Source organism: Eptatretus burgeri, chromosome 10, assembly GCF_056783735.1.
Source record: "Eptatretus burgeri isolate ZD-2024b chromosome 10, Ebu_testis_v1, whole genome shotgun sequence".
NCBI classification, from domain to species: domain Eukaryota; kingdom Metazoa; phylum Chordata; class Myxini; order Myxiniformes; family Myxinidae; genus Eptatretus; species Eptatretus burgeri.
In genome coordinates, this window is record NC_140970.1 from 34,776,410 (window position 1) to 34,788,533 (window position 12,124).

The following is a 12,124-nucleotide window of genomic DNA, read 5'->3' on the forward strand; positions in this document are numbered from 1 at the left end:
CCACATGAGCCGGCCCTATTCCAGCCATTGGGCCAAATCAGACCACATGAGCCGGCCCTATTCCAGCCATTGGAGGGTTCCCCCGCAGCTCCGCCAATTCTGCCACCTGGCTCGATATTCAGTCATTTGGTCTTTTTGGCTGTTGTCATGAACAGAGCTCCACACTTAACAAGGGGGGGGGGGGTATCCCTTCTACCCCATGCTTCTGGGACGAGCACCAAACGTCCAACAATGTTCAAGGCACAAAGCTAGGGAATGGGGCAAATATTTCAAGGAGGCTGGGTCGTGTCTTGGTTTGTTTGCCAGTCATTTTGGGTGGAGGGGAATAAACGGGGATTAGGGAAACAAAATGCAGTACAGGGGAAGATAGTAATAAATTACATTACATGGTAGACGTCCATACAGCCGAACAGACAAATAAATACTTTGTGGAGCTTTAAACAATAACGGGGAATGGGAGAATTTGGCATGCATTCCGGAATGCTGGTATACGTAGCACACGTTGAACGCCAGGGCAGTAAAATGCGCACACCCTGTGATGACGGCTGTTATTGGCACACGTCATCACACGTTGGTGTCTCTCTTCTCCAAACGGGTAGACAGGGGGTGCTAACTACCCAACACAACGCCTTTAATTACATAATAAATTACATAATAAATTACATAATAAATTACATCGCTGCGTCCACTTTCCGCCGGTACTCCAGGGGCCACTGTCTGGCCATCTATCAGGCAGATTCCTGGCCCATCCCCATCTCCTTGATATGTTGATCAACCTGCTGCAACCATGAGGCACGTGGTCGGCCCATTGGCCTCCTCCACTCACGAGACTTCCTCGCTGAGAGAATCTGGTGAGCAGGATCAGCGTCAGGAAAACGAGCCAAATGTCCATACAACCGCAGCTGATGCTCAAGGACTATGCAGGGAACAAATCTCATTTGAGTCTCTCTCAGCAACTGCTCGTTTGACACAAAGTCCGAATAGTGATAACCAAGGATTCTCCGAAGAGACCTGGTACCAAAGGAATTAAGTTGCCGTCTCAGATCCTTGGTCAGAGTCCAAGTCTCATATCTGTAGAGCAAGACTGGAAGCACAAAGGACCTGAAGACTTGGACTTTCGGCCTCCCGCACAAGTACCGGCAGTGCCTCACCCCATGATAAAGTGAATCCATGACTTCCCAGGCCCGACCCAGACGTCTATTGACCTCTGGCTCACAGCTAGTAGAGACACGAATATCACTGCCAAGGTAAGTGAATCACTCCGTGACCTGAACATCCTCACCACAAACAGGTGCAGACATGATAGCAGCATCCAAGATGTCATTGAAAGCCTGAATCTTAGTTTTGACCCAGGAAACCCGTAATCCCAGCGACTCCGACTCCTCATTCAGCACCTCGAGTGCCCCAAAAAGGATATCTAAAGTCTCCGCAAAGATGACTGCATCATCTGAAAAATCCAGGTCAGAGAGCTTGACATTGCCAAACGATGCACCACAGCTTGAACTCTCTGACATCCTCCCCTAGAATCCAGTCCATACCTGCACTGAAAAGTGTGGGGGCCAGAATACACCCCTGAGGAACTCCAGTAACAACTGGAAATAAGTCAGAGATGGTATCACCACATCTCACAGCACTCTCAGTACGAGAGTGTGTATGTAGCATGGAGCACACATTGGTGTGTGTAACACGTTGAACACCAGGGCAGCAAAACACGCACGCCCTGTGATGACGGCTGACACGGCACATGTCATCACGCGCTGATGTCTCTGTTCTCCCAACTGGTTGAGAGGGGGCACTAACTCCCCAACCCAACGCATTTAATTACATAAGCCCTATTGGGAAGGCGCTATTCTTCATGTTCATATAACTGGAAGGATCCTCATTTTCTACTTTTGTATGCATCCTGTGACTGCTGGTTGCATCATTGCTGGTGCCTGGGAGTGTAGGATTATATAATATTCTGTGATCAGGCTTTATCTTAATATATTATATCTGAAACCAGATGAAAGGGGCATCACTAAATATTGCCCCGGGGCCCATTCTTGCTCTCGACGCCCCTGGGTGAGTGTGCTACCTCCGAGTCATATGAGGTCGGCTTTGCAGTTCAGATTATTGTGTTGAAATGATGAACGTCCATCCAAATAATGGGTGACACAAGGCGACAATACCCAAGCACAGACTGCATCGCATTGTGGACCAGTCTTTAACAGGAAATACCTGTCAATGGAACTCTTTCCTCCCCTCTCTCAGTGGTGGCTGGAGTTCCCCAAGGCAGTGTGTTGGGCCCCGTCTTGTTATTTATCTACTGTATATAAATAACCTCTTTGATACCCTGGAAAACCCCTTCTTCCTTTTTGTAGACGATCCCACTGCGAGACAGACAACAGCTGCATCACTCTGCTGATCTGGGATTGATTAGATGCTGGTCCTTCGATTGTGGGAAATGTCACTGTACCACCTTGTGGCTCTAAAATTATCGTCAAACTAACCCACCTGCCTATTTCCCTGGTCCACTGGAAAAGTTTCAGTTCAGTCTCTTGAACTTCTCGGTTTCACAATCAGCCATAACTTTTCCTGGGTGGACTACATACCGAACCTGGCCTCTAAAGTCAGCCACAGCCTGGGCATCCTCAGTTAATCCAAGTCTTTCCTTGGAAAATCAGGGCTACTCACAGTTTACAAGGCATTTTTTCCATAGCTCAGTGGAGTGCTGCTGGCAGCCCAGCATCACATCTGTTTCTCCTGGATTCTGTGGAATGTAAAGCTCTCACATTATTGGAATATCCCATGACAAGGCCGAAGCACAATGTCTGTTGCTTTCACATCAAAGGCAGGTCAGTGGTCTCTCTGTTTTAACCACATCTCCAATATTGTTCCCTGTGCTCTCTCTCTCTCTCTCTCTCTCTCTCTCTCTCTCTCTCTCTCTCTCTCTCTCTCTCTCTCTCTCTCTCTCTCTCTCTCTCTCTCTCTCTCTCTCTGTCTCAGTTTTTTTGACCCTCCCCAGAAACTCCAGGATGCACATGTTCTTCCACTAAACCCTTCCTGATTAGGCTTCCAAAATCCAAGCTGACTGCACACCTCAACCTTTATATTCTTTGGTTCTCCCATTTATGGAACCACCTTTGTGACCCCATTAACCCTTCCTAACCCAACCGTCTTACTTGCTGCTTTCAGTGTTTCCACCCCTCTTCTCTCTTTATTTTCCTGCTCGTTCATTTCCTTGCTGATTATGCCCAATTGTTGCCTCGCTACCCCCACTGTGAGTTCCATCTTGCTCTTCCTTCCATAAGCATTCATTTCTCTTGTATAGAAAGAAAAAATGCACAAACTTGTGGACCAGTCTTTAAAAACCTTTTATATTTAATGCAGGAATCTAGTTGATTGGTATGGAGGAGTTTAACCACAGAGGGTAGCATGTTCACACCCAAGGATGAATGGGGAATATGGAAACATATTATAATGAATGGATGAGTGGCAGAAATGAAAAGGGGGACGGGAGGGTAAGGAAGTCAGCAGGGGTAGAGGAGAGCAGGAGTGGGTGTGGGAGAAAGTACGAGGTGATGATAGGCGTCTGTTCTTGTTATATTTTAAAGGAGTGTAGGAAGAGGCACGGGACAACAGGAACAAGTAGTCGGGTCCACAAACGAGGGAATAGAGTGCTGAAGGAGTGGAGACAGAGTATTGGGGAGGGTAGTCATGTGTTTTAGATCCTGGATGATCGCATGCGACCTGGGAGAGGATGTTAGGATGAGATGATCTTGTACTCACTCCCCCTTACTCTCAATGCAACTCTTTCTTACTCTTAAACCTTAAGTTTTGCGAAAGAAATAATAATTTAAAAAAAACAGAGGAACTTTGGCAAAAGTTATCTATGATCATCGACTAGACCTGCATGTACATTTTATTCATGAAGGGCACAACAACACCGATGAGCTTTTATTAGCCTGTGCTCGTGAAGCGAAAAGCGGGGTTAGGCGATCGGTCCCGTACGTGCATGTCTGCATTTTGTTATTCCCTTTTCTCTGGAACCACTTGTCGAAATTGACACGAAATTTTCACCATAGGTGAGACTACTCATATAAAATGTTTCAATGATCATTATGACGTCATAGGTTGTGTTTTAATGACAATTATGACGTCTGAGGTTACGTGGCGTGGAAGCCATGTTGGGAAAAAGGAGAAACTTTGGACCTCTGTATCTACGAAACTTGTCCATGGAAAAAATTTGAAAACTTGTCAAGTACTCGTCATTGGAAATAAGCGTGATTTTTTTTTTATAATGTAATAGGTGCCTTCGCTATGACGTCATAATTGCATACGTACAACTATGATTGCATACGCTATGACGTACATCTGATCAGTATAAAAATTTTTTTAGGATAATCTGGGGATATATAGGTCAACAGAAAATTTCTTTATGACATCATCAGTCACGTGGTTCGGCAACCATATTTCTTTTTTTAAAAATTTAAAATTCCAAAATCTTCTCTGAAACGGCTGAACAGATCGAGGCGAAACTTTACAGGTACGATTGCGTATCCATTGATTTTGTCCATGAGGGACAAAAAGTTCCCGCCTATGATGTCATAGGTCACGTGGTTTGGCAGCCATCTTGGATTTCCATCAAACTTTTTGAAATCTCCAGAACGGCTGAACAGATCAAAGGGAAACTTCATACCATGTTCCCAAAGCGTGCCCACATGGTTTGGAATAATTGTTCATGAATAATTGATAGGTCACATGGTTTGGCAGCCATATAGGATTGAAGGGAAATATTTTTAAATTTCTCTCTCTTGAACTGCTGCATTAATCGATGTGAAACTTCAAAATTATGATCTAGTGGTGATGGGGAATATATGTTTTAAATTTCAACTTGATCGTACGCATGGTCTGGCAGCCAGAATTATTTGATGTTTTTTTTTTTATCTGGGTTCTTTTGATTTGTTTTGATTTTTTTTTTAAATAAGGCTCACTTGGCTGTACCTGGATGGGTTTGACGGTAGAGAGGGTAGTAGTTGATACCTCAGTCCTATCCAGGTTCCTCCTGATGGCTTCATCTTTGCTTCTTGCTTCTTCAGGTTCCTTCTGATAACTCCAATGCAGGACGTACCTATTTGATCTTTCATTTGATTTGAATTTAATGTTTTTTCATTACAAATTTGCCACCATAAGAGTATGGTCGCACAAAGTCCTTCTCAAGACTGCGTGGGGGTAAAGTATTCTATGAATACTATTTAGTTTTGTTTATAAAATCCAAAAATCGACCTTCCGTTGAAATGAGACTGACAACTTTCCATTTATTTATTATAATCAAAGTTTTAAAATTTGGTTTGAACATTCCCATTATGCATATTACAGGGGCAAATCCAGGAATTGGGTCGGGGGGATTTCCAAATAACAGAAAATCTAAGTCATATGAACGTTATGAAAACTTTATTGCTGCTTTCAAATAAATGCACATTCACATACTCTTTGATATCCAAGTATTGTGCAAAAAGATATAAAAGTTAATCAATTTAATATTTAAATGCATAACTAAAAATAAAATAGCTTTAATTCAATAAACTTCAAGTTTCAATCTTAAATATCATGACTGGTGAGACCTACCTGAGTGATGGTAGTGCCTATATGACATACCAGCAACTATATGACATACTAGAAGGAGTTCTGGGTGACCAGGGAAACCCTGGGTTTGCCACTGTATTATATCATCTTGCAAACAACTCTTAAGAGCCCACATTCATCATCATCATCATCATCCTCATCATCATCATCATCATCATCATCATCATCATCATCATCATCATCATCATCATCATCATGTACCATGCTCGAGACAGCGAGTCGGTTCTGCCGAAGCAGTTTCTTATTTCGGGTGAAAATCCTGTATAATGGGTCTTCACTCCGAGGTTGGATACTGGACTGAATGTGCAGGAATATGAATTTGTTCATGATGCCGGCGATAGCTCACCCACTCTTCGTGAATGACACCGTGGGATCTTTAACGTCCACCAACTAATACCGCCAGACGGGAGACGTCGAGCTGAACGTCCATCCGAGGGACGGCACACACATCGATGAATCACCCTGCCCGCGAAACACCAGGACGACAGTTTATAGCCTGGTCGGGATTCGAACCCAGGCTGGAGAGCTTCGAGGCGAGTTCATGTACCTCGAGGAGTGTGAGCTATCTTGCCAACTCAGCCCAACCTTGTAGTACAAGAGACTGGCTGGAGAGCAACATCGAAAAGTGTTTGAAAGTAACGAAGAAAGTTTAACAACAAATCGATTAGTACTGTGCGAGACTATGAGCAGAGGGGATGATAAAGCCGACGATACAAGGGTAACGGTGGAGTGGTACCCGAACCGTGCCGTGATTGGTGCTGGCACGGTTTGCATGTGGGATCGGGATGAAGTGGGAAGAGGGGGGGGGCGTTCTGTGTTGTCTTGTTTGGGGGAATAGAGGGGAAGGAAGCACGTGCTCGCATTAAGAGAGGCTTCTGGAAAACTCGTCATAGGTGGGGGGGGGGGGGAGGGGGTGGTGCACTGCTCGTGAGGAGGTGGGTGTCCACAAAGGCGGAGCACAAGCAGGGAAGCTCGAGGAAAGAGATGGGAACCGTAGAGTTGAGGATCAGAGAGAGAAAGAGATGGAGGGGAGAAAGGCGAGCGTAAAAGCGCGGGAAAGACATTGAGAGAGAGAGAGAGAGAGAGAGAGAGAGAGAGAGAGAGAGAGAGAGAGAGAGAGAGAGAGAGAGAGAGAGAGAGAGAGAGAGAGAGAGAGAGAGAGAGAGAGAGAGAGAGAGAGAGAGAGAGAGAGAGAGAGAGAGAGAGAGAGAGAGAGAGAGAGAGAGAGAGAGAGAGAGAGAGAGAGAGAGAGAGAGAGAGAGAGAGAGAGAGAGAGAGAGAGACAGAGACAGAGACAGAGACAGAGACAGAGACAGAGACAGAGACAGAGAGAGAGAGAGAGAGAGAGAGAGAGAGAGAGAGAGAGAGAGAGAGAGAGAGAGAGAGAGAGAGAGAGAGAGAGAGAGAGAGAGAGAGAGAGAGAGAGAGAGAGAGAGAGAGAGAGAGAGAGGACGGGTGAAGAAAGTGAAAGGACAACCATCGACACACACAGACATCAGGAAGTCCTTGACCCACGACCTCAGTGAGGATTTGGAGCCGGCAATGTTGTGCAACCTCCTCCGTCTCGTCGGCCCGTGCCTGCTCATCGTGCCGTCATATGGCGGTGACACCGTGCTCGGGGAGCCCCTACAGCCGTACGACTCGTTGTACGCGGACGCCGTCGAGGCCTATCATCGCGGGGACTGGCCGGCCGTGGTGCGGGGAATGGAGGCGGCTTTGGGAAGCCGATCGCGCCTCTTAGCCACGAAGCGCAGGTGCGCCGCACAGTGCTCTGGCCCGGGCACGTTCTCAGGTATGAAAATTCGAATCGATAACCCTCGAAATATTTTGATATATCCGTACCCTCCCCCCCTCCCCCCACACACCACTAGGTGTATATATACTATAAACAATGAGGGATCACCACACTGTGGGCAGGGCCGGATTGAGACATGAGGTGGCCCCCGGGCATCCTTCAGTAGTGGAGGCCCACCCTACCTTAGAATACTAAAAAGGTGACTAGACATATTTACAGTCATCCATAAAGTATATTTTTCAAGAACAAACAATCTGAACTTCTTTATAAAATAGAGCATGAGATAAGATGAATATCTCATATCTGTTCCACGAACTACCAACTTAGTCGGGCAACTTAGCATAACAATTGTGCATTTTGTGAGGAAAGCACCAAATTTGGCACACTAGTAGCCTATCATATTATGAACACATTTGGATATTGGGCCATCTAAAAATTTTTGATGGCAGTGGAAAATGGCTGCCACAGCCATCAGCGGCTGAATTTGAGATGGCCCGATATCCAAATCTGTTCATTATATGATAGGCTACTAGTCTGCCAAATTTGGTGCTTTCCTCACAAAATGCACAATTGTTATGCTATATTAAGCTAAGTTGCCCCACTAACTACCATTCAGGCACTCACAAATACATTTTTCCTTACAATTTTTTTTGTTCATGAAATATGTGGAGGCCCCCTGGTTGTGGAGGCCCCTGGGCAACTGCCCATCTTGCCCATGCCTAAATCCGGCCCTGACTGTGGGTCAGAGTTGGCGCGGGTCAGTGGGTGGTTGTGTGTGGAAAAATAAATAATTGCATTTTTCGTTTGAGAGTTAATTAAGTTTCTGTCCCTTCTCTAATCGTGTGGATGTAACTACTGTGTACACATCTCATGGAATCTTTCAAACAAGAGTATTCCCTTGTATTGGCACATGTTCTGTATGGATGGTGCCAATCGGTCAATGCCATCAAAAACGAACTCTTGCATAATATTTCTGAAGGCAAATTTCCATTCGGCGGACAATGTTTCATATATTTGTCCATTGACGTTGAAATACAGGGTGGTGCAGAGCTGACTGATGCAAAATTAAAACACACGAGGTTTATGTTCCAAGCTTGCACTTTTTAATTTATTTATGGTAGATAACATCAGGAAGGTGCCAGTGCATTGCAGTACATTGTCTCAGAAAAATGGTCCCACAACCCCAAAAGTTCCCACCCCACCCCTCGGACAGGAGAGCAGTCTGAAATGTGTCAGTCGGCTCTGCACCACCCTGTTTAACTGGTGGTGGGGAGAGGTGGGGTATGTTGAACCACCCATTATTGGAAGTGCCTGGTAGGCTAGAGGGGGTAAGTTGAGCCACAGTTTAAGCTGAGCCACCCTTTAATGGAAGTGCCTGGTAGGGGAGAGGGGGGTAAGTTGAGCCACCCCCTTACTGGAAGTGCCTAGTAGGGGAGAGAGGGGTAAGTTGAGTCACCCCTTACTGGAAGTGCCAGGATGGAGAGAGCTGAAAGATGGCACCCTCCATACATCCATGCATCCATTGGGATCATACTCTGTACAGAGCATTGGTGCTGCCAAAGCAGTCTCCTTAGCTATTGGGCACAATCCTGGACGTGTCACCACTGCGATGCAGAATACTCGAATGGCTCAATCATAATAAGTCACATACTTTCCTTGTTGATGTGAGGAAAAATCAGTTTTAGACAAAGGAGAAACATGCAGCGATGAAAATCTGGAGAGGGTGGCTCAACTTATCCCGTGGCTCAACTTTCACCTCATATCACTCCCCTACAACCCGGCTAATATAACTGACATTTTTTTCTGAACATCAGTTCATAACTACTGATGTTGCACCGATGATAATTATCGTTGCACCGATGTTTAATTATTGCAATTTCTGAGATCATTGGTGCTGGTTGCATCGTCATGACTGTTTGGCTGGAGCCCTGATGTAGCAACTCCTAAAGGTGATTAGGGCAGGAATTGGTCATTTGTTTCGGGCCCGGGCCAGGTGATAACTCACCCTTTCTGTGAAAAAGATCCCTCGTGGGATCTTTAACATCCATCATAGATTGAGAAGCTGAGAAGTGGCTGGAAAAGATTTTTGATTTCATGATGGAGGTGCCACTTGAAATTAGGGATTTTGAGAGACAACTATATGGTGGCTTCTGGGTAAAAAGTTATCCACGAGATCTCTACCCAACGATGCTGTGTGGGGTCTCAAAGTTGACCACCGGTGCCGAAAAAGGCACTTTTCACCCTCACCAAAGGAGAGGGTATTGCATTTGGGTCCGTTTGTTTGTATGTCCGCACAAAACTTTAGTGCTTTTCTCCGCAACCACTTGTCAGAGTGAAACGAAATTTTCACCATAGGAGCGACGACTCATGAAGAATGTTTTAATGATAAGTATGACATCATAAGTCACGTGGTGTGGCGGCCATTTTGGAAAAACTAAAAAACTTTTGACTGCTGTATCTCTGAAATCACACCAAGGAAAAAATTGAAACTTGGCACAGAGCAAGTACTCCTCATGGGGAATGTGATATTTTTATGATGTCATAGGTGCCTTCGTTATGACATCATAATTGCATATGCAGAACACGACATCTGATCAGCATGAAAATTTTGAGGGTCATCGCAGGATAAAATGGTCCACAAAAAAATTGGATGATGTCATCGGTCACATGATTTGGCAGCCTTTTTTTTTTTAAATCTTCAAAAATCTTTTCTGAAGTGGCTGAACAGATCAAGGTGAAACTTTACACATATGACCACCTATTCATGAGGAACAAAAAGTTTGCAATATGATGTCAGAGGTCACATGGTTTGGCAGCCATATTTTATTTGTCCTAAAACTGATGAAATCTTCTCCAGAACGGCTGGACAGATCGAGGCGAAACTTCACACAAATGTTCCCCAAGCCATGTACAAGTTTGTTAAGGAATAATTTAAATTGTCACATAGTTTGGCAGAAAATATTACATTGAAGAAAAGCATTGAAGAAAAATATGAAATAATGTTTTCTATTTAATAACCGCTTAATCAATGGACATGAAACTTCACAATTATGATCCAGTAGACTTAGTGATTGGAAATATATGTTTTAAATTTCAACTTGATTGGACGCATGGTCTGGCACGCAGAATTATTTAATTTATTTGATTTGGGCTCTTTTATTTATTATTTATGTTTTGAATAAGGCTCACTTGGCTGTGCCTGGATGGGTTTGAGGGTAGTGGAGTAGCAGCGGAAATGTGAATCTTATCCAGGTTCCTCCTGATGACTTCATCTTTGCTTTTTGCTTGTTTGGGTTCCCTCTGATTACTCCAATGCAGGACTGTACCTATTTGGTCTTCCATTTGATTTAAATTGAATTTATTTTAATCCCATTCTAAATTAAATTGAATAATAATAAAAAAAACATCATGGGTCAGGGTCAGGTGTCCAATCAAAACAGGGCTTCATCAAAGCGGGACGTCTTGGTACCCAGTCAACACACCAATACACAAATGCCACACAAAACACACCACACAACACACATCACAAGTCCTGGTGAGGGTCTGCAATCTCTGATTGTTCTTTTTCTTGTTGGAATTGTGCCCATTTATGTCATGATGGACTCATAGCTTGGTGACTACTGACCGAAGGGCTATGAAACTCAAGGAGTACTCAGATAGCATAACATCACCTCAAAATCATAAATACTGAGGTTGTTCATGTTTTATTTGAAGAACCATCCTAATTATAGTCTCACCCCAAAGGGATGCGAGACTATTGCACATATGTGTGTCTTTCTCTCTTTTTGTGTCTGTGTGTCTCCGTGTGTGTCCGCGTCTATATATTTTCTCTTCAAAAATGGTTTTCTCTGCAATGGCTTATCCAATCGATGCAAAACTTTAAATGTAGGAGACTCACCATGGAGAATATTTTATTGCTAACTCTGACATCGTAGGTGACATGGTATGGTAGCCATATTGGATTAAAGGAAAAAATTTGGACATAATTTTCTCCAAAACCACTCAACGAAAAGAATTGAAACTTGCCATTTGTCATCAACTCCCCATTGGGTATATAGGGTGATAACAATGATATTGTTGTAGATTTTCACCCGTTTGGCGTGCGAATGACGGCCTGAGCCCAATTGCGGCTGCACACACCCACCGAATGTGCAATCTCGTCGTAGCTTCCGGATCAACGCCGAAACCCAGCTACGGGTGTTTTTAACACACCATAAATCAGCCAATCCCTCTGTCCACGCGCTACAGGGTCGATCGCCGAATTGTCGATGTACCTAATTATTCACCCAGACAGAGATACCGGGAGTTTATACCTCGACGGGGCCTGCACTAAAATGAGCCGCTTAAGCAGCTCGTTCCGTATGCGAAGCTGAGCGGTTTTATATCGCCAAGTCCCGTCGGACCAGATGTACGTTTTATCGGCTTGATAATCAGCCAGCAATTATTCCGTACGTTTTATCGGCTTGATAATCAGCCAGCTATTATTCCGAATGCATCAGGGCAGTCAATGGCAGAAAGTGACACAACGAGCAGGTTAACATTCAAACAATAGGGGTATTTATTTTTGCACGTAAGCAGTCAATGAAGCAATGGGGGCTCAGGGACAAGACACGAGCAAAAACCTACAGCCGATGTCCATTATCATGTACACAATCATGCACTTGATCAGTTCTACTTAGGAAGACAAGGCGCCACAGACTTTCA

General features: G+C 44.5%; 1 protein-coding gene across 1 annotated transcript in view; it reads left to right on the plus strand.

Moving 5' to 3' along the window:
* The first annotated feature begins 6,849 nt into the window (after positions 1–6,849).
* LOC147018303 (prolyl 3-hydroxylase 1-like) overlaps positions 6,850–12,124 on the plus strand; it is a 144,876-nt gene continuing 139,601 nt past the window's right edge. The window contains exon 1 of the mRNA XM_085897840.1: positions 6,850–7,417. Within this exon, the coding sequence (XP_085753966.1) occupies positions 7,168–7,417 (250 nt within the window). The 5' untranslated portion in view covers positions 6,850–7,167. The remainder of the gene's footprint in view (positions 7,418–12,124) is intronic.